The sequence below is a fragment of the Notothenia rossii genome, assembly GCF_949606895.1.
Source record: "Notothenia rossii genome assembly, chromosome: 1".
Taxonomy (NCBI): Eukaryota; Metazoa; Chordata; class Actinopteri; order Perciformes; family Nototheniidae; genus Notothenia; species Notothenia rossii.
In genome coordinates, this window is record NC_136912.1 from 18,986,449 (window position 1) to 19,008,130 (window position 21,682).

At 41.5% G+C, this 21,682-nt stretch overlaps 1 protein-coding gene across 1 annotated transcript in view; it reads left to right on the forward strand.

Annotated features, from left to right (window-relative positions):
* The first annotated feature begins 308 nt into the window (after positions 1-308).
* Positions 309-21,682, forward strand: part of usp43a (ubiquitin specific peptidase 43a) — a 113,052-nt gene continuing 91,678 nt past the window's right edge. The window contains exons 1-2 of the mRNA XM_079656909.1: positions 309-1,354; positions 12,240-12,398. Coding sequence (XP_079513035.1) covers positions 743-1,354; positions 12,240-12,398 — 771 coding nt within the window. The 5' untranslated portion in view covers positions 309-742. The remainder of the gene's footprint in view (positions 1,355-12,239; positions 12,399-21,682) is intronic.

Genomic DNA, 21,682 nt, shown 5'->3' on the forward strand with positions numbered 1-21,682 from the left:
GGGGCAGTTTAAGAGCAGTGCTTAACATCATAATTAAATAAATCAACTTCCCTGTTCCTTGTGCAACAACCAAGACATGTTGAGTTTTATACTTTTTGCCATTCCAGGAACAATTTGAAGCTGTACGAAAAATGATTTCCTGCTCATTGTTTGAACATTTTCTATTGATAAGTGTATTTCAGGACATTTTAATTAATGTCTAAGGGGCGGGCATTATACGTGATTCTCCAAATAGAAACATGTTCATTGTTAAATCCCTTTGACAGGACAGGAGGGAGGGAGGAATAGTGGTGGGGAGAGAGAGAGTAGACTGCCAGCGTACGATCCTGCGCTGAGATGAGGAAGTGTGTGAGAACCTGTGCAGTGCAGGGAGGAACAAGTCTCATCTCTGTAGTTCCTGGAGAGAGAGAGAGAGAGAGAGAGAGAGAGAGAGAGAGAGAGAGAGAGAGAGAGAGAGAGAGAGAGAGAGAGAGAGAGAGAGAGAGAGAGAGAGAGAGAGAGAGAGAGAGAGAGTGTCACCTACAAACACGCGCAGGCTGGTGAACACCTAGTGCATGGAATTACCGGGTTGTCAGGGGATTCATATCAGTGACCATGTGCTTTACGGGCACCGAGTGTGAGCCACCTCAGCGGTAAGGTTTGAGGAGAGAAGAGGAAGAGGAGGAGGGGTAGACAGACCGGCTTGCAGACAGGTGCGACTCCACAATCTGTTTCATTCTCTGTCCTTCTAAGTACTAGAGCCATGGATACCCGCAAGGAAAACAAGGTAAGAAAAGCTATGAAACCCAAGACGACAAAGCGAAAGGAGAAGAAATATAAAACCGGAAGATTTGCTAGGAGGAAATCGCTGCGATCTTTTGGGAATTTCATGGGAAGGATTCTTAAAACTTTGGGCACTTTTGCGCACTTTGGCGACGCGGAAACGCCGGACGCGGAGGAGGACGACGGCGGGTTCGGGCGAACCGCTTCTGGGGGTTTCAGAGACGACAGTGGGCAGACCTCCAGGGAGGGAACCGTGAAGAAGAGTTCCACGGTGTCCTCCACTCACGGCTCGGTGAAAGACAGGCTGTCGTGGTGCTTCGGCGACAAGACCCCCGGCGTGCTGGGGCTGAAGAACCATGGAAACACCTGTTTCATGAACGCCGTGGTTCAGTGCCTCAACAACACGGACCTGCTGGCCGAGTACCTCGGGCTGGAGCAGTATAAGTTGGATTTGTACCAGAGGAGGGTGAACGGGGACGTGAGGGGCGAGGAGCCGCTTCCCGCCAGGGGAGAGGTGACCGAGCAGCTGGCGACGCTGGTCCGAGGCTTGTGGACCCTGGAGTACACACCTCAGCTGTCAGTGGAGTTCAAGGTGAGGACCGGGAATGCACTGGGTGATATAGCATGCTGTTGATGTTAATGCTTTGTGTTGTTATTAGTAGTGTGTGTCTTACTCTTAGTTATGTCTTAATTCCAATCATCTCAGTGGAAAAAATGCTTGATTCCCGTATGCCATTGAGGAAATAGTTCATAGACAACTTATCTCTTTATAACATAGCCTATTTACAATTGAAATATAGCTGCAATGTTTTCAACAAAGTGAATAATAGCCACCTTTCTCTCTGACCAAAGCATGCCTTCATGGGCCCCCAAGTTAAACCACTGTGTTTCAATTGCTTTGTGACTATTTTATTAACAGGACATTTGTCTGTGAATGTGCCCTTACAGCACAATAAAACCAACATCAAAGGGCCTTAAGGCATTTTAAATCAAATCATCACAAACTAATTGACACGCAGCAAACCTGCAGCAAGGTAGTTTCACATCTCAGGAGTGCTGATGGTTTTCTGGGTCTCTGGGCAAAATATAATTAAATTGACTTGAGTTGTCTGCTGTGTGTAGGGCACTCAATGAGTACTTGGAGAAGTCATACACAGAGAATGAAGAATGAATGAAGATAGACCGGATATTTGTGTCCCAGGGCCCCACTGAGAGCTACCCCAGCAATCAAGAGATGTCATTATCTTCAGGTAGGATTACGTATATGCATTCTTCCCACATGGAAGCCCCCCAGATAATACCCAAACTTCCCTCACAGACAGACAAATCCTCTGTCCTGTGAAGCCAGCCCAACAGCACAATGGGAATATGTCAAGAGGGTTTTGTAGGATTTGTAAGTAGTATACATATCACAGACTATATTGGTAACACACATGTTTAAAAGAACACGTCGGGTGATTGACTGTGGGTCAAAGGGCATGTCCCATTTCCGTGAAGTAAAGAGACAAAGGGGTTGTGTCGCCACTTTGCCTCTTAGTTTCTACATTTGACTATTGTTGACCTATAGTGGTAGTTGTGTGTGTGTGTGCATGCAATGTAGTTACTGATTACACACCGGCTGCAAAGTCTCCTCTTGACTCACCTGCCCTACAATCCAACACTTCATGAGGTTCGTCTGCATTCCCCGTCTGTCATGTGGAGTGCAGGGACTTAAGCATTCCTGTCTTATACTTGCATACACTTTTAAATGCATGTCATAGGAGTTGCAACATCACTTGACAAAATATAATGAGATATAACCAGAGAATAGATCAACAAGTGGATAGCACGTACACACAGAGGGCTTTCTTTCTGTTGCAGTCGCTTATGGCTGTTGTGAGCCAGGGCTTCCGGGTTCCCTTCTGGCCTCAGACGACACTCAACCAGTATTTGCTTCCTGAGTGATGACTGCTCTGTTGCATCAACAGACAGCCTGGGGGAAGTTGTAGGGAAATATGTGCACAAAAACACACATAGGGATAAATTAGTGAGATTTATAATGGAAAAGATTGATATTCATGACAGTTACTTTTTTATTAACCACAGGTTAGTGATAAATGAATAATGTGTACTGGAGAGAGTGCAGTTTTAATAAAAAGCTGTAAGGGAAAGGTATTAACAAAGAAGAAGCTGCTGTTTTTATCTGATAAAAGTAAGGAGGCATGGTGTTATGGATCTTAAAGGCTCAGTGTCTGCACGTGTGCAATTGAAAGAGCTTATTTTAAACTCCAACGACTTAGGCCTCCATATAACTTTATATTTGTTGGTCATTAATGAATGTAAAAAGTAGGTATTACAGTATATTCAAAACTTGACCTCTTTGAAGTGGCTACAGGACGAGATTGATTCCTCTAGGCCTGGAATATTATTGGTTAAAAATGGTGCTTGATAAAAGTCCCTGAGTAGGCCACCTGCTGGAAGGAAACACGGTATATTAGCCCTTGAACCTAATGTCTGAATGCGCTTCTCTTTAGTCGCTCTATTCTCTTCTTTGCTCTATTACTTCTCATCATATTGGTCTGCAAAAAAGAGAATGTACGTCACTACCCTTTTTCTTGACTCGCCCCATCGCATGGACACAGGGATTTGTGTGTCTGCTCATCCCAGGGTGAAGCAGAAGAGAGGATGTTTACTGTAGCGAGTGCTTCCAGCCTGGAAAGCAGAATGCCCCCCGCTGAGAAGCCTCCATTGGTGTGCACTCAGAGGGAGACAGACAGAGAAAGTGGGAGGGAGAGACATCACTGGTAAACAAAACTATATCGCCCCTCCTGTGACTGTCATAAGACCACTTTAGGCTCTACTTAGAAAAAGGGACAGGCAACTTTGACAACTGATGGTCATTAACAAATCTGTTCACACTTAAAGAGATGCACTGGCCTGCAAAAAGAAAGTTTTGCAGAAAGTTTTACAACTTCTTTTGTATTGGGATCTGTGTTGCGATGATTAGGAGTCATGAGCTTCTCATGACAAATACCATTATATAAACTGAAGAAAGACCTTAGGCTTATTAGCAGGGAGTTAAGTCAACATTTAAATGCTGGAGGCACTCTGTGGAAAAAAGTTGGAGATAGTTTTGTTTTCATTTCTTGGCTGGCTGTCATAACCCAAAATGCCACTGTTTTGCTCAGCTGAAAACATTTAGATTGTTATTTATGAACCATGTAAAGTCGGTCTTTGTCCAAAATTACAATCCATTTCAGAGTGTAAAAAGTTGAATTGTGTGATTGACTAGAATGGTTAGGTGATGGTTGTGGCATTTTATAAAAAAGTGAGTCTTTAAACCTCAGACATGTTCATTGATTCCTCACTGGACAGAGTGAATGATGAGAGAAAAGAAGCTTCTCATGGGAGTCATTATTAGAAGATTGGTAGAAGCTGCACACACTCATTAGATTCCTATAAGTCATACACTTTGAGTCCGACTGATATGAATCATGGATGTGCTGTATTTAAACCTAAATAGTTCAAACTTTGCCAAAACTTTCTTGCTTCACATTTGATGTTAATGAAATCTGGAGACATGAAGTGTCCTTTTTCGGACACTCCAAAAGTAGTCTACATCAATTTAACTGGACGACAAAGTGACTCGAGCATTACACTCCTGACTTAAAGGATTTAACAACACTGTAACTACTTTGAGAAGTTGTAGCATAGGAGCCAGGGTTCATCTTTTTTACGCTTGACAGGATGCTGCTCCGTGAAGCCAGAGGAGCTCAGCCGTGGAGATGAGGCCTGGTGTTTTAAGCAGTCTTGTTTGTTCTGGGAGTGCAAGCAGTGTGTGACAGAGAGGCAGGACAGCGAGACTGATGGTTTGTTTGTCTTTTCTTGTCTCTGCTGCGTCTCTTCAAAGACCACTCTTGTTCGTATTCTTAGTGCTGAAGGTGTATACATTGTTTATGGAAAGAGACACATACATTGCTGTGAGGATATATGCACCACCTGGACTGTGCTGAGCAGGCACAGCGGGGCAGCCTCTCATTTTAGTTTGTTAGTGGCAGTCTTTCAGGGAAACAGATGGGGACACTTTTTTGGGAGTTTTTAGCAGTGTGCGGCTAGAATATTTTATATGCGGTTTTTAGGAACATATAATAATCAGGGGTTTTCACGTTTCACCACTGATATACAGGGGGATCCATGTCTTAGCTGTTAAAGTAAGTAGGGAAGTGGTAACGCTTCAAACACCTCATCTCAAGATAGACGACTTACAAGTACTGTAACAGAGCCACCATATGCTGTTTGGGAGCAGCATGCTTTCCCACGACTCAGTGAGCCTCACTCCATTATACCTACACCGCTGTGACGACAAAAGGCAATAAAAGAACACAAGGAGAAATGTGTCTGCGCTGTATCTGTGTAAGCACTATAATATGAGACCATTTTACTCCAGGTTTATTATCCCTCCCATGATTTATGTACCAAGCTTGAAAGACGCACACGGTGTAGGAAGCCATGGGAATAAATCAATCTTTAGTATAATGAGATATGATACTGCGATCACCGAATCATGGAGTTGAGCATGACTTTCATACTTTATCTCAGTGATAGGGGAGCATATGAAAATGGCATACATTCATACGGCCCTTGATGGCATGACAGATACAGCTTGCAGACTCTCAGTTGGGCTCACATATTTACAGCATCGGCTGTGAATCCTCAGAGTATCAATCTCTCAGTTTCAGCAGAGCCCAGGGAGCCTTTTCCTGGGCTGTAAACCATTCAGAGGCGATTATTTCCATCGCATCTCATCCCTCCTTATTTCTTTCTGATCGCCTGTAAATCCCATGCCGAGGACTTCTGCAGACAAGAAGGCTTTGTTCAGTCTTGACTCACTGGCACCTTTATCGAATGCTTCTTAGCACAGCGGAGGAAATATACGTCTGTCTCCATTTAGAGTTACTTTAAAAATACCTGCCTGTTCTCTTTTGGTCTAGAGGTGAATCCAATGAGGCCTAATAAGACACAGGAAGTATAGTTGAGGCCTGCAACCTATCATTATTACATTAATAATTAATCTATATTATTTTCTCAATTATTGATTTGCTTTTTAGTGAAACACTTTGATCATTGCTTCCCAAAGCCCAATAACACATGTTCAAATGTGATGTTTTGACCTTATCTCAAATATATTCTTTGCAGTGCAGTTCTTTTTAAAAATTGCAGCTCAGATTATAGCACAACTAGTAACTGATATTTGTAATCTCTCCCTGTCCACTCACACACTGCCAGCTGTGTGGAAGCAAGCTCTGGTATCGCCCCTCTTGAAAGCTGGTTATCCCACGGAGTTGAATAACTATCGTCCTATCTCAAATCTTTCTGTGTTATCAAAGATTCTTGAGTCCCTAGTTTCTACTCAGCTAAAACCTTTTTTAAATTCACACAACATCCTTAACCCTATGCAATCTGGACTCAGATCAAAGCACAGTACTGTGACTGCCAGTCTGAAAGTCTTAGACGATATTAAGGCTGCTTTGTATAACAAATCTGTTTGTGTTGCATTGTTTATTGACCGAGCCAAAGCATTTGACACTGTAGATCACCACATTATGTCTAATGTTATGTTGATGTCTCGTTTCGGTCATAATGCCATTTGCTGGTTTCAGAGTTATCTAACCGACCATACTCAATGCGTCAGGTTGGGTAGCACTGTCTCCGACCCTGTCACCTTGGAGAAGGAGTTCCACAGGGCTCTATTTTGGGGCCTTTGCTCTTTTTATTATATGTAAACAATATTTGTAATCAGATGCAATTTTCTACCTATCATATGTATGCTGATGACACTATTGTATACTCATGTGCTCCTTCTCTGGATACGGCCGTTTCCAATTTAAAATCAGATTTTATCACGCTGCAGCATGCACTTCTTGGTTCCAAACTGCTTTTGAACAGTAAGAAAACCAAAGCAATGCTTTTTACTTCCAAGTCAGCGTCCTCTTGCCCCTCCATTGACACCCTTGATGGCGTCTCTGTTGACACCCTTGATGGCGTCTCTGTTGAGTTTGTCGATACCTAAAAATATCTTGGCTTTTGGTTGGACAGTAATCTGAACTTCAAACACCATATTGAAGTTCTAACAAAGAAATTGAAATTCACTCTTGGCTTCCTTTAAAGACTTAAATATTGTTTTTCAACTTCATCCCGTAAAAGGTTGGTCTCTGGCTTATTCCTGTCCCAGCTGGACTACGGTGATACCATTTATAGATTTGCCTGTCCCACTGTTTTGGCCAAACTTGACCCACTCTACCATGCTGCACTGCGTTATATATCAAATGCACCCTATAGGACTCATCATTCCAAACTGTATAGCCTAACTGGATGGTCCTCACTTACTATGCGTAGGATGCAGCATTGGTTTTTATTAATGTATAAAGCCATTTTAGGTAAGCTTCCACTGTACATATGTGCCAGATTTGCTTCAGTTTGTGACTCTTACAACCTCGGATCCAGTGCCTGGATACGGTTCCAGGTTCCTGCCGTGCGGATTGAGGCTGGAGAAAGGAGTCTTTTTTATTATGGTCCTTGGTCTTGGAATGACCTTCAATCAGGCCTCAAACTGACGGCACTTTTCTCAATAGCATGTTTTAAATTGAAGTTGTCTGAAGTCCTTACCACCAGCTGCTATTGCAGTAATAAGTAGTTTACCTTTCTTACTGTCCTAATGTGCACAATGTAGTGACTGCTTTTTCGTCTTTTGTTTTCTTAGTTATGTTCTCTTTATTTTATATGTATGTGTTATGTGTAACGTTGCTGCCTTCTTGGCCAGGTCAGCATTGCGAAATTTAGATTTTATGTCAATGCTTTTATCTGGTTAAATAAAATAAAAAAAAATATTAACTTTACTCTTAGAGAACAAATCAGAAAAGAATCCATATTTAAGAAGCTGTGATCAATAATTTGGAAATGTCTTCCTTAGAAATTACTCATTGATAATCCATTATCAAAATAGTTGCCAATTTAATCAGTTTAGTTGTTGACAACTTTGGAATTTTACTTGCAGCAGTAGCCGAGTAGATTTCAAATGATGGCTGGAGGAAGAGGCAGGAAAGGACAGGTGTTATGCTGCAAAGAGAGGCCCATTTCTGTGTGTGTGTGTGTGTGTGTGTGTGTGTGTGTGTGTGTGTGTGTGTGTGTGTGTGTGTGTGTGTGTGTGTGTGTGTGTGTGTGTGTGTGTGTGTGTGTGTGTGTGTGTGTGTGTGTGTGTGTGTGTGTGTGTGTGTGTGTGTGTGTGTGTGTGTGTGTGTGTGTGTGTGTGTGTGTGTGTGTGTGTGTGTGTGTGTGTGTGTGTGTGTGTGTGTGTGTGTGTGTGTGTGTGTGTGTGTGTGTGTGTGTGTGTGTGTGTGTGTGTGTATGTTGGCCCAATCTCATCTGGGACTGATTAGAGGAGGGATTGGTTCGAATATGATAGAGAGGATAGAGAAGAGGCATAATAGAAATTAAGGAGAAAACAAAGTTTGTGTGTGTGTTGTTGTGTGTATAAGGAAGAAAAAGGAAAGATGGAACACAGCATGATGGAAGAGAGAGTGGTAAAAGTCGAGGCTGTAAGTGATGACTGTCCTGCGTCCAGAGGTGAGCCAACAACACCAGGCCGCTGAAAAATGAAACAGCAAATGGAGCAGCCAGTAATGACTGATTCTATCCAGCCTCATTCCAGCCTGTATGGTGGTGGTTAGTGCACATGTGTGTGTGGTAAAGAAGTGTGGTCTTCTTAATGTTAAGCCTTATCTTAATGAATCGGTAACATTCACTGTCCGTCAGCCAGAAATCTATCAAGGTCTGTTTGGCAGGCTCGACCATGATGAGGATAGGTGTTGTAAATGTTTCTTTTAGGGAGAGAGAGTAGGGGACATTTGTCTGATGTATGTTTAAAGTACATTCCTGTCTAGCCAGCACTCTGATCCGTCATTGTTTACAGAGGAGGAAGATGGATGTGGTGAGGGCATGAGGGGGTAATGGTGTGAGGTGAAGCAAAGGTAGCAGGCCGGGACATCAAAACAGACATCTGGGTGTTGGAAGCAGGGACTGTTGCCAGAGTGCAGCCTCTGCTGACCGCGGAGAGGTCATGACCCCCGCTGCGGAGAACAACAACTTTATGGCTATCTCTCTTTTATCTCTCTTGTAGGCTTTCTTGTTTTTGTAGCTTTTTTTTGTTTTGAGAAAAGCTGGTAGTCCTTGATTTGTGCAAAGACAGAAAATACACAAAAGACATTGCCAGGCAACCAATGCTGAACTCTTGAATCATTTGTACCTTTGTTAGACTTGTCCTAAATATGTTTATGACATGTTCTGTTGCAACCAGAAGTGACAAAGGGGGAAAAGGGTTTAACAAAGTACAGAACATACAAAAATACAAACATGTTACAATTAACTTCAGAAAATTAAGAAAATGGAAATCATGCTGTATTGAAGAAGACTTACAACTAGCTATTGAGACAAGGAACTCACTTGTTCACTGACGTATTGAATCAAGTGAGAAGTAAGGTCATTTTCTCATAAACGTATTTACAACCCAACCTGGCTATTAGGAAGAATGCAAGTTTAAAGAACTTCTGCACTGGTTTAATTTTTCAGGGCGCAGGTTGTCTGATCAGCTCTATCAGGGGTAGGTGGGTTGAGTAAGATCCTTGGTCTAGAGTAGACTGATCAATATTTCTTACAAAAAACTGTATCCTACCTCAAGTTAAGGCCCAGCAGCGACTACACTTCCTGAGGGTGCTTCGGATAAACCGACTGAACAAGAAGCTGCTGGTGTCATTCTACCGGGCGACCATCGAGAGCGTGCTGTCATACTCCATCTCGAGGGGGTATGCAGGATGTTCAGCTGCGGACAAGAAAGCCCTGCAGAGAGTAATCAGGATGGCAGAGAAAACCATCGGCTGCCCCCTTCCCTCTCTGGAACACATCTCCACCTCCCACTGCCGCAGCAGAGCTAACAAAATAATAAAGGACAGCTCTCACCCAGGTCACAGACTGTTCTCTCTCCTGCCTTCTGGGAGGAGACACAGGAGCTTCAAGTCACGGACAAACAGACTCAAAAACAGTTTCCACCCCTGGGCCGTCAGGCTGCTCAACCACCACACATAATGCAATAACCCTAACCATTCTCACACATACGCACACTTTTAATGCACTTTATTTACTATTTCTATATCAATTTGTAACTATTTATTCCCCCGTATGATTGTTTATGTTGTCTGTCCTATTGCCTTGTTTTTTAGTGTTATGTATGTGTTTGTATTTTTTGCTCACCGGGACAGACTTGCACTCTGAATCTCGTTATACTCTGTGTGTAATGACAATAAAAGGCTTTAACTTTAAGTTGACCCTTGAATCCATCTTTATCTTTGAAGAGCTATGAAATGTTTGTTTAACAAACAAGTGAGATGCAACCAGTGCTCTGCTGAGGTCAGCTCGAACACTGCTAGTGTTTACAGAGGAACTTAACATTTTGAATAACCTGCAATTTGTTTCTTTGTCTCCCCGCATTTCTTACTGTCTTCTTTCTTTTTTCCCTCCCTTTTACAAGATTTCAATAAAAAATGACTTGATGCTTGGGAATACAATCCTGCCAAATCTGCTTAAGTTCCTTTGAGTCTTTGTGGCACATGTCCCCAGAGACAATCTGAGAGACGGCACTTTAAACAGATATCAAAAAGATGAGTGAAATTATGATCTCAGCAAACTCACAGACGTACAGTACACACACCAAAACCAGCAGATAAGGCTTATGGAGGGGTCTTACCCTCGTCGAAAGGAAGTCTTAACCTCTTGATGTCATCATACTTCTGTGCCTAGAGTCACTGTAACCTTGGAAACTGTTTTGACTTGCACTATTTTGTGTGTAGCTTTGAGAGACTGTGCTGCCTTCTATTTCTCACTTGTCATCCCGCGGCCAGTCAGTTTCGTCCTTTTTTGATAAGGAGACAAAACAACACTTGCAGTTCTGTTGAAACTCAGCCAGCGTCCTTCCCTCTCCTCCCTTTTTCTCTGCCGCCCCATCTCTCTATCTGTCCGTCAACCCTCCATCGCCTGTCAGTGCTCCCTCATAGCGATGAAGCTCATTAGCAGGCTGTCTCCGTCAGGTAGAGAGGGGGTTCTCCCTCCCCTGTTTATATTTAGATACTGGGATACTGCAGGTATAATGTTTATAATGAGGCCTGGAGCAGAGGATAGATCCTGTCAGTCTCACACAGAGAAGGAGAGCAACAGAGAGATTATAGCCATAGGTGTACTATTAATGCTGTCGTTGGTTTTGCATGTCAATTTATCTGTCTGACGCATAAAGTCACAACTCGTTCCCCATAATTTGGCTTTTATTTTCTAGTAACAACTGTCTTGGATTTCCCTTTGTGATTCATCGTTTCGTAGGCAAGCGTTTGGGGAACACTTTCTTTAAATATTATTAGGCACCACTAATTGCTTATGAAGACTGTCTTATTGTGCTATGCTGCCAAACATAGTCTTAATGTTTTAGGAAAAAATTATGTAGTAGTTTGACTTGGTTCTATGCAAAGGAAGAAGACCATATTAAACTGAATGTCAGTCTCTAAACATTGGTGACGTTTCTGGGTATTCTTATACCATGCAGCCATTAGCTTGACATTGTGAAATTTGGCGGAGCAGTTGCAATGAGGTTTGTGTTTCTGTGTAATTGTATCATTCATTTTAATAATGACATTGAGGTTTCGAGAAAACACAGATGTATAATTTCTCTTTCACTCTTTCTCTGAACACACACCTGCACACACAAAGGTATGCAAAGATAAACAATTAAAAAACCAATTCTAACAAATGTCTCAGCTTTACTTATTTGCCGAGTAACATTAGATCACTGCTTTTGTCATTCGTTGGTTCTAACTTCTTGAATATTAGAATTGTATTTTCTCTTTGGCATGCATGATATAAACGTATATATCTTGGGCTGTTGGTCAAAGAGATCAACACATTAGATGATAACAACTTGTGCTGTACTAAAGGACATCAGGCATTTTCCACTTTTTTCTGACACTCTTAGACCAAATTATAAATCGAATTAAAAAGATAATAATAATGTTCAGCCCTTTATTAAACTACAGTGAACATTGTTGAAAGGTTTTAAGCAGATGGCTTGATTCGTTGCATGCAACTTTGCAAGTGTTATACATGTAATGAATTGCTCTGTGCCTTCAATTTTCAAAAATGTTTCCCAAAGTGCAACATCCAAAGGGAATTGTGAATGAATTTATTACAGGATGATATCTTAGCCAAACACTGTCTGGCAGATGAACTTGAATGAGTCTGCACTAAAGGACGATAAGAGAAGAAATGTACTCAAAGCTGAACCAACTGTGGCTCACAAATGATGAGTTTCTGTGATCGTGGCCTCATTTTGTCAGGAAGGATGTCAGTATGTAATAACTTGAAATCACCAAAGGTATTAATTATGATGTTTCTTCTCTTCTCAGAGCATAGTGGCAAAGTACGGCTCTCAGTTTCGGGGAAACTCTCAGCACGATGCACTTGAGTTCCTCCTCTGGCTTTTGGACAGAGTTCATGAAGATGCCAATGAAAGCCCCAACAACAACAACAACACAAACAGCAGCAAGACCAAAGCCAACGCCAAGGTGAGTCCACTTCATCATACAGCCACAGGCTCTGCAACATCGAGCTGGTCTTTGTCACTGCCGCTGTTGCCTTAATGTGGCTGAATATGCTAAATGTGATTGTGTGACTTATCATGCAGGTCCTGCTGTTGCTAGCTTGTTTTTATACCTTCTCCCTGTTGGAGACAAGTCAGTGCAGACTCTCACTGCTCATTGAATATAAGCAGGTCATAGACTCAATTTGACTGAATCCTTGAGCCGTCCCAGACATCACAGTGACCTCAAGCATTTTTCTTTGTGGGCTTTACAAAGAGGAAGGTCAGCTCTAGCCAGTAAAGCCCAAGAAGGAACCAAGAGGGAAATGTTTGATATTCTTCTTGGTTGGATTTTCCTTGCTAGTCTTTTTCTCCACTCTCAGTTTAGAGTCTGTCTTTTTCCTGCACTGCACAAATGATTTCACGGGCAGCAAAAACTGAAAAATGCTGCTCCACCTGGCACATTCAAGTTTCATGAAATTCGGTCACATGTGTTTTTGTAGACTGCAGAGCGCTACAATGATCCAAGCTCAGGTGCAGGATCATGTTGCATGTAACACTGAGGGCATTGTTTGATTGGTACAGTTCAAAAATAATGCTGACCTTGTCATCTAGCTCACGATGGCAGATAATCATTAATCTACTCAATTGCTTTGTCCCTGTTTTCTTGAATTTTATTTGAAGAAGTTATTTCACTCATCAAAGTTTTAAAGCTAGGACATTTTGTCTGTGCGTTTGAGTGTCAACATCTCAAAAATCGTTCATCCAAAAAACGTCACACTATGTGGTGATCCAAGAGAGTGCATTGGCGAATGTAGTGCGATTGGGCCAAATGGTGGCACTATAACAATGAACATTATGCTTTGGCCTGGTTCTTTTGAACTTTAAATCTATAATTGAATTAACATCTAGATCTTTCTGCTATTTCCCTCAGCAAGTATTTAGCAACTTCACCAAATTGGGTACAGGACATATCTAGAAAAAAACCAGCTGTGATGATTGATACAGTTTAGCTATAGCTGGTTCAAATGGTGTTGGCAGGGCTTGTATTATAGAACATGTCATATCTACTGGGCACTTTGTGCTATTGCAACTAGATTTGGGGGACATGTGGATAATGGTGTCTGTCTGATTGCCTAGGACAGAGCATGTATGTAATACTCTCCTAAGTATGTCTCAAGAGCTGTTAAATTACTGAATTTATACTCAGTGATTGTATTGCTGAGGTTCCAAGGAAGTGACGAGGGTGAAATAAATACCATTAACAAAATATAAAACGAATGTCCAGTCCTCTTTAGTAAATGGAAAAGTTCTCTGGATGTAGCTCTCTGTGGAGAGGTAAAGTGTCATTGTTACAGTGCTCAGAGTGCCGATGTGTTTCTTCCACCTGCAGTTGGGTTGAAACTCACTGGCCTTGAGCTGAAATGATTCTTTGTGTGCGCTTTCCTGTGTGATGTAAGAGGAGAAACCGTTGAAGTGGCAGGCATCTGTCTCTGTCTGTGTTTTTGTTTCGGATGTGGGACATTCTCTTTGCAACCTTGCACTTGGAAATGATCTGGGACTGGACCTGACCGGTGAGAGAGAATGAAGGGCAGACACATCATGTCTGAGCTGATTACTTTTTAGCATGACTAGAGTAGCCAAGCACCAAAATCCAGTTAAATGTTGTCTTTGGTCAGTATATTTATTGGTGTAGAGTCGACTAAAGTGCACTTTTGTGAGATTTCTCAGAAATTAACAAAGACACAAACAGATATATAATAATACCAAAACAACCAGACTTAACCAGATATAGCAATCCAATCTTGTCCTGTTCTTCTATTTTGTTCCCTCTGTTTAACCTTCATTCTTCCTGGCCATTATGTCAATCAAATGCTTTTAAACAGGACTATTACTGGCTGCCTGTTACACTCGGTCCACACAATAGTTTAGTTATTGAAGCTGAAAGTTGAAACTGTAAGCACTGCAGTGGTGAAGAAGTATTGTCTATGAGAACATTTTTAAATGATATACTCAATCTGCTCCAGTTTATTCATTACGTCTCTGATGCTAAACAGCTTTGAAATAATTTTGGTTTTGCTTGCACATATTCTACAACATAACAACTATTATATATTATATTACAACTATTATATATTCCAGCTCTTGGCCGTATAAAGTTCTCAAGAAATATGGTAAACAGACCACATTATATATTGTTTTGAATCCTGAAATGTATCATCTGCCTATTGAGATTCAGCTCCCTTAGTAATTATAGTCCAACTGATCTAGTGAAGGAGTAGCGGGGGCAGTAATTCAGATTTAATTGACCTTTCAGTTAGACTGGCTGTTAAACCTTTATATACTTATAGTACAGTGTGTAATTAAATGTTAAATTATTTGAGTGTGCTTGTGTTGGCCTAGAGTTTAGCGGCAGCGCAGCTGGTTTTGCCTGCCAGCAGACGATCCTCCAGCACTGTCAGTAAATGAATACTGTTATGAGCTGAACTGTCGCTGCGCTGCCACCCAATGGCCAGCTCTCCCGCTATGACAGCAGCGCTAATAGAGGCAGCCTTTATGCCACATAAAGAGCTTACGGCCGCGGCTCTCATTAGGCTGCCAGTGAATCATGGTATCATAAAGCCGGCTTTCCTGCGCTATGCTGTGAGGCACAGAAGAGGAAAATCACTGGATTTTTCACACGACGAGGGAAAATGTCTACTTTTCTAGAATCAAATTCTCATCCTCCTTCTCCGTAAATTGATTCCAGTTATGCTGCACAATGTGCTCACGCTTATACTGCTGATCTAATTTGAAACTTTGAAACTTGGAGATTCATTCAGTCTCCAATGTGGTTTTGAATAATTAAAGTCCAGGACTCTCAGTGACATTTAAACAATTATATATAAGGCATCAAGGAGTTTGCACTTTGCCAACAATAGTTTTGCCAATGTTCATTCACCTGTATACGGTAAGATGAATTAGGAGAGAGAAAGACAATTTCAGTTTCTCACACAGAAGCATTACAAGTGGAATGATTATAGAAGTCTGTTGACAGGGCAGAAGAACTGACAGACGGTTAGATGAAGTGGTGACTGAGTTGAGCAGTCCAGAGGGGAAAGTGACTTTGACTGCTTTGTCTGTCACCGGAGCCTGGGAAACGGGCATCTAGGATTATACAGGTCATGCTGAGCTGACAGAAACTTAACAGTGTCAACAATGTCCCTGTTGTTTTCACATTTAGTGGTTAGCACCTCGTCCTGCAGTTCATCCTCACTCTTCTCCTGACCCACACATAGACTTCAGATTTGTTACTTACGCATCTTGTATTTTTAAATCGACTAAACTTAAATTGAAATATTATTTGTGTAATAAATGTCTACATGGATGCAACATACAAACTGTCTCCAATCTGAGACTGTTGTTTAACTTCATTCTGTGGTTTAACCTGCGTTTTTTTCCTAGGCCGCTTTTACATTTGTAATCAAACATGATGAGTTTGTTAATTGTATTAGTCTGTGATTGCTTAGGTAACCTAAACAACACCATGCCTGTCAAATAAATAATCTGCTAACAATTTGTGTAAGCGGAACAGCTCGTACGTCGTAACTGCATTTTTGACAGCCTCGGTGACATTTCATTGGTCTCATTATTAATCCTGTCAGGATTTATTCTCTCGAGGTGTGTTGAAAATCTCATGAACACATCTGTAATGAGTTCCCTTAAAACAAGTTGTGTTTCACTATTTTAGTCACAGCTCACGCTATTGATTATCAGGGCAAAACAAAACAAATATGTTTTTCTGCATATGTTGTTTCCTTGTGAAGACGGATGTGAATCTTTGTCCTACTGAGGTGTGTTAGGGTTGTTAACACAGTGGGACAAAATGTGGCTTAGATGATTGGATGACGATATGTAGGCCTATTGTTTTACGGTAGGCCGATTGCTTCAAAAGCAAACATAGATTCCCACAGATCAGAACAAATATGAGCCGGGAACCTGAGTCAAGTCACATGTTTCCTTGAGTGTGTTGAAGGCACATTCCTCTGTGACCTGCAATCTAACTTAACCTGATAATGAAACAGTATGGATATATCCTGCTATATATATTTATTGATTCAGGACATGTGTCTGTGTTAGGTGTTTCCTCACACAGGTTTAAAAGTATGTTAGGTGAACAGGAAACTATAAATGATAATATTATTTTGATTCCCATTATCAAGACTCAAAGAGGCTGCTTCACACAGCTTGCCATGTATGTTAAATTAATTGTGTGGACAAACCATGTGTACCAAACAAATGAGTAAATCAGTGTACAAGCAATATGCAGTATATATTAGAACAAACAACTTGTTTGTGTAGCACACCTGCTATACAAGCAGTGTGACCAGTCCAGCAGCTTCGCCCAAGTAACATGACGTAACACAGGACGGTGAACACACAAGAAGGCAGCTCAGTAATGTTAATCCTCCTTCCAAAGGGCGCTCGCTCAACTCCCTTGGTTTCCCTCTCGCCTCACTGGAACCGAATCAGCAGCATTCCTCATTTGCTAACAAAAGCAGCCTAGCCCACATTGAAATCATACCTGTTGTACACAGTGATTTCTCAAATGATGTTTAATTTCTCCCGATACACATTGTTCTCTTTAGAAATATAATAAAAACATTGGCTCACATGACAATAATGCTGCTTTTATCTTCAAGCAAGTGTTAGAAAAGAGGGAGGAATAGCGTATTAAGGGAAGGAGGCTTTTTTTTATCTCAGTGTCCAGAAGCTATGAGCCACACAAATAACATGGGGAAGAATCACACATGCATTATATTAAACCTTTAGGCCTTAACAGTTTCAAAATATGAGAAGGTTGGTTATACTATCTTGATAATAAAAAACCTACCGACCCAAGTTTAGTGTTATCAGAGAGTGTTATATATTTCCCAGTGTTCACCGAGTGAACACATGGAGCGCAGCTACATTTTGCCTCAGGCCCTCCATGAGTGGGATTTAGAGCGAGTTCATTTCAAACCTCATCCGTCTCCCCCTATGGACAGTAGTGGGACACAAGGTTTGCCAATGCAACACCAGTGCCAACGCATTATGTATGCATTATTCCATTTTAAATGTCGATAGCGGTCGGCCTTTCTGCCCCGAGAGGGTCATCTGTGAAGGGAGAAAGAGATAAAAAAAATCCCCTAGCCCTGGAGCCAACTGCATTTGAAATGTGGTCAGTGGATGCGGTAAATCGAGAAAGGGCTTTTATTGGCAGGGACAGAAAAAGAGTGAGTTTGATAACTCTTTGCGATTTTGCCTCATGTTTAAACGTTGATGAATGAGATAAATAAGCTGAATCAGCTGACAGGGGTAGTGGCAGGGAGAGGTGTATCTTAATCTGGTTTTTGCTCTTTATGTGTCTGTCATCAGGACATTATGCTCTGATATCATATCCACCTGCTTGGTCCAAAACATCAATGTGTTTTGTTTATGTATAAATAACACATTGATGCTGCTTCTTCTTACAAAAACTATGACAGATGGAGGAACATGTACTGACAGAGTGTCCTTAACAGTGACTATAGAACTATGAAGAGATGTTATAGCACTACATTAAAACTGCAAAAAGTTGAATAACTATAACACTACTGTTACAGAAAAACAGTGACACACATAAAATGCTAACTTTCTATGAATATTTCAGGTTAAATAGGCAATTAAATAACTTTGTTTACCTCAATGGGTTTGGTTGTTGAGAGGGTTCAGAAGCAGTCATATTTTACACATGAAGCTTAGCCTTGATCAGATTTAAAAACAAGTCTTAAACTCATTCAAAATGTAGAACATGCGAACAAACTTTATTTCCGAGATACTACGGGCTATATTATCAGTAGAGCTACTATTTGACTGATAACCCACAGACCAACTACAGCCAGGTTTTCACTAAACACATATTTTTGGACATTTGGGATAGATTAAGCCTTCTTTCTGACTTTGTGATATCAGATTTAAGTGTTTCACATGAGAGACACCACAACTCTGTATGAAATGATTTCCTCCAAATGTCCATGATGAGGCTGTGGAGAGTTGATTAAACTAAATAAAGGCGACTGATTAAGTCAAACAGTGACTACAATACACCATTTCCTGTTCTCCCCTGGTGTTTGTGTCCCATCCCAGTTCTGTTGTGAAGCTCTTCAGCCACCCTCTGCTCTTCCACACCCTCTCCTGCTCAGCTCCTCCATCTCTCCATCTCATAAAGGTGACATCAAAGCAGCGTAACCCCCACCCCAGCTGCCCAGTGCTCGGACAGCAACCCAATTTATTAACTGCAAGTGACATTTCTGAGATGCCACAAATTCTTCCTGACAGAGAGGGGGTGCGCGGCTTCTTGAAAGAGACGACCTACAGGTTTTTGTTTGTGAGCAGCCATTCTTTTGAAGCGTTTCTCAAAGAGGTTAACAGTTGCAGGAAAGGGGGAACATGTTTCATGCTGGAAAATAAATCATAACGTTTTTTTCTGTTGTGACTTGTGTTTAAAAGAGAAGGACTTCACAATGCTGAAGCGCCTGTCAACACTTGGTTCATGACTTAAACATCTATGTGGGATGTCAATTATAGGAGTGATTCTGAGAGTTTCTATATTTTATCAGGGAGAAAAACTGCCGACAGAATGGTTGGGGTCAGCTAATCCCCCTGTGCTATTCTTTCATTTTAATAGGATTTACACTGGAGGGGGGAGAAAGAAACTTTTTTGAAATATTTCTCAACATATTTCAGCCTCTCTTTCTAGCCACTGCCTTATCCATAATTCATTTAGATTGTTCAAGTGTCTTTTTTTAAGCCTCTTTCTCAACGTAATGTCTCGATCTATCAGCTAGTGAGGGTTGAATGACTGAGTAGTCATTCTGCCCATACGCTTGTGGAAAAAGCTCCTGCTTGCTTGAAACTTGGAAATTGAGACACCCTTGTCACTGTCTAACCTTGATTTAAGTCTCCAAACCTCATTGTCTTTAGAATAGATTGAAGCAAATGAGAGAGTGAGGGTGAAGGCGGGTTGGCTATCTATCAATATGCCTGAGCACATCCATTGCATAGATGCACTCCCCCACTATCTCACTTCAGAGACATCAGTAACAACATGAGAACAACAAGTACCTGAATTTGAAGCAAGGAAGAAAGAAAGGCCAGACGACGTCATTATAATCAATTTGAGAGTAGTTATAGTTAGAAGTTAGGATTTTCTGTGAAAGGTTACTTGGAGACCGGAAGACAGATCCTTCAGAGACATAATGTGTGTCTGAATGTGTGTGTGTGTGTGTGTGTGTGTGTGTGTGTGTGTGTGTGTGTGTGTGTGTGTGTGTATGTGTGTGTGTGTGTGTGTGTGTGTGTGTGTGTGTGTGTGTGTGTGTGTGTGTGTGTGTGTGTGTGTGTGTGTGTGTGTGTGTGTGTGTGTGTGTGTGTGTGTGTGTGTGTGTGTGTGTGTGTGTGTGTGTGTGTGTGTGTGTGTGTGTGTGTGTGTGTGTGTGTGTGTTTCAAACATTAATGTCTCTTCCAAACGGGTTTTTTTCTGAGGCATTAGTTAAGCAAATTCATTAGCTAAATTATTTATATTTGCTGGTTTAGCTTTTAACTCCTGTACAATTGAGGGGACAATCGAAAACAATGCAGCAGTGACACGGATATAATTTTTCTTGCACTCTTCTTCCTTCTCGAAACATTACCCACGATGCAACTTGACTGCCAATAGTCTGGTAGTAGATTTTGGTTTGTTATGAATATTGCGATTATTACAGCATTGAGTGTAACTACTACACAGTCAAGCATCATTATACAATTGCAATAAAGTGAACATAAACCAAAGTTGGCGGACATTATTTTCAGTAAAAAAATTGCCTGAATCATATGGTTCCCACAATTCACTTATGTTTCAGTATCAGCTCTAAATATTGTATTATGTGCTTTTAAACAACTTATAATAAGTTATAAGGGCCACACAGCTGACAAAGAACCAGCTCTACTGAGTAAATGTTGACCGTCATGTGAATGACTGCTAAGAATCTGGATAAAACAGTTTGGTTCCGCAACAGAAATCACAGTAATCATGCGTTGCATTTCTGTACAAAGAACTTTGTAGCAAAGTAGCAAGTAGAAACCAGAGTCGCCAGATTTTTACCAGTAGAGGAATCTGAAATGGGGACCCCCCACCTGGCCTTAAATCGGCCTTATACAGAATAGAGCTTGGGCTGAAATGCCATGCTGCTGTTATGAAATATTAAATACGCCATTCAGGGGGATAAACATTTGCACACAGAGGAGATCCATAAGTGGCAGCAATATTAGCACAGCGATTGATTCGTGCTCAGGAGATGTCAGTGGGTGCATCCTTCTGACCACCTCCTGTCCTCTGCACATCCTTTTCCCCAGCTACTGCTGGATTCCTTTCTGTGCGTGTGTTCATGTGTGACAGCGGATGGAAGAGTTTTCAGGATGAGCTTTTAAAACCCTCTCTTGCATGTTTGACATGAGCAGACAGAGATGCCCTCACTTGCTCTCTCTTTCTACCATTTTTGCTTCCCTTTCTACCCAAAAGTGATCCTCTTTTAGGTCAAGAGTGTGTTTTATCTACTGTTTCTCCATTCTTCTGTAAGCTCGCCTGCCAGTGCAAACACACACACACACACACACACACACACACACACACACACACACACACACACACACACACACACACACCACACACCACACACCACACACACACACACACACACACACACACACACACACACACACACACACACACACACACAACATTTCTTTGGTAACATTTCATTAAATACATTAATGTTTCAAAAGAAGTCCTCCTTTTAAATAGTTCAAGAACATTTGATAGATATACTTTTGCCTATGAGTGAGAGAGGGGGAATAAAAGAGACAGTCAGGAAGAGTGGACAGCAGTTAGTTCCTATAATGAAGAGTAGGGTGAATTGAGGACTAGAACTTGATGGAAGTAATAGGGAAAGCCATTTTCTCTGCTATAAAGTTTGAAATGTTATCATGAGGGTCTATGGAGATTGCTTCCTTTTGGAGCCAGTTTCAACTGACCATTCGATGAACTTCATTTTTTGGCTCACTGCCCACTCCGGAGTCTGCTGCCTGGTGGAAACTGAAAGGAGTTGTAGACTTGCAATGTGTTGGTCTAACTCTTGTAAACACAGTCTGTCATGCAGGTTTATTGTTCAGTGTAACTTCCACCACACCCACCTTGACAAGGTTTTCTCCTTCAATGGTTGTGTCTTCCTG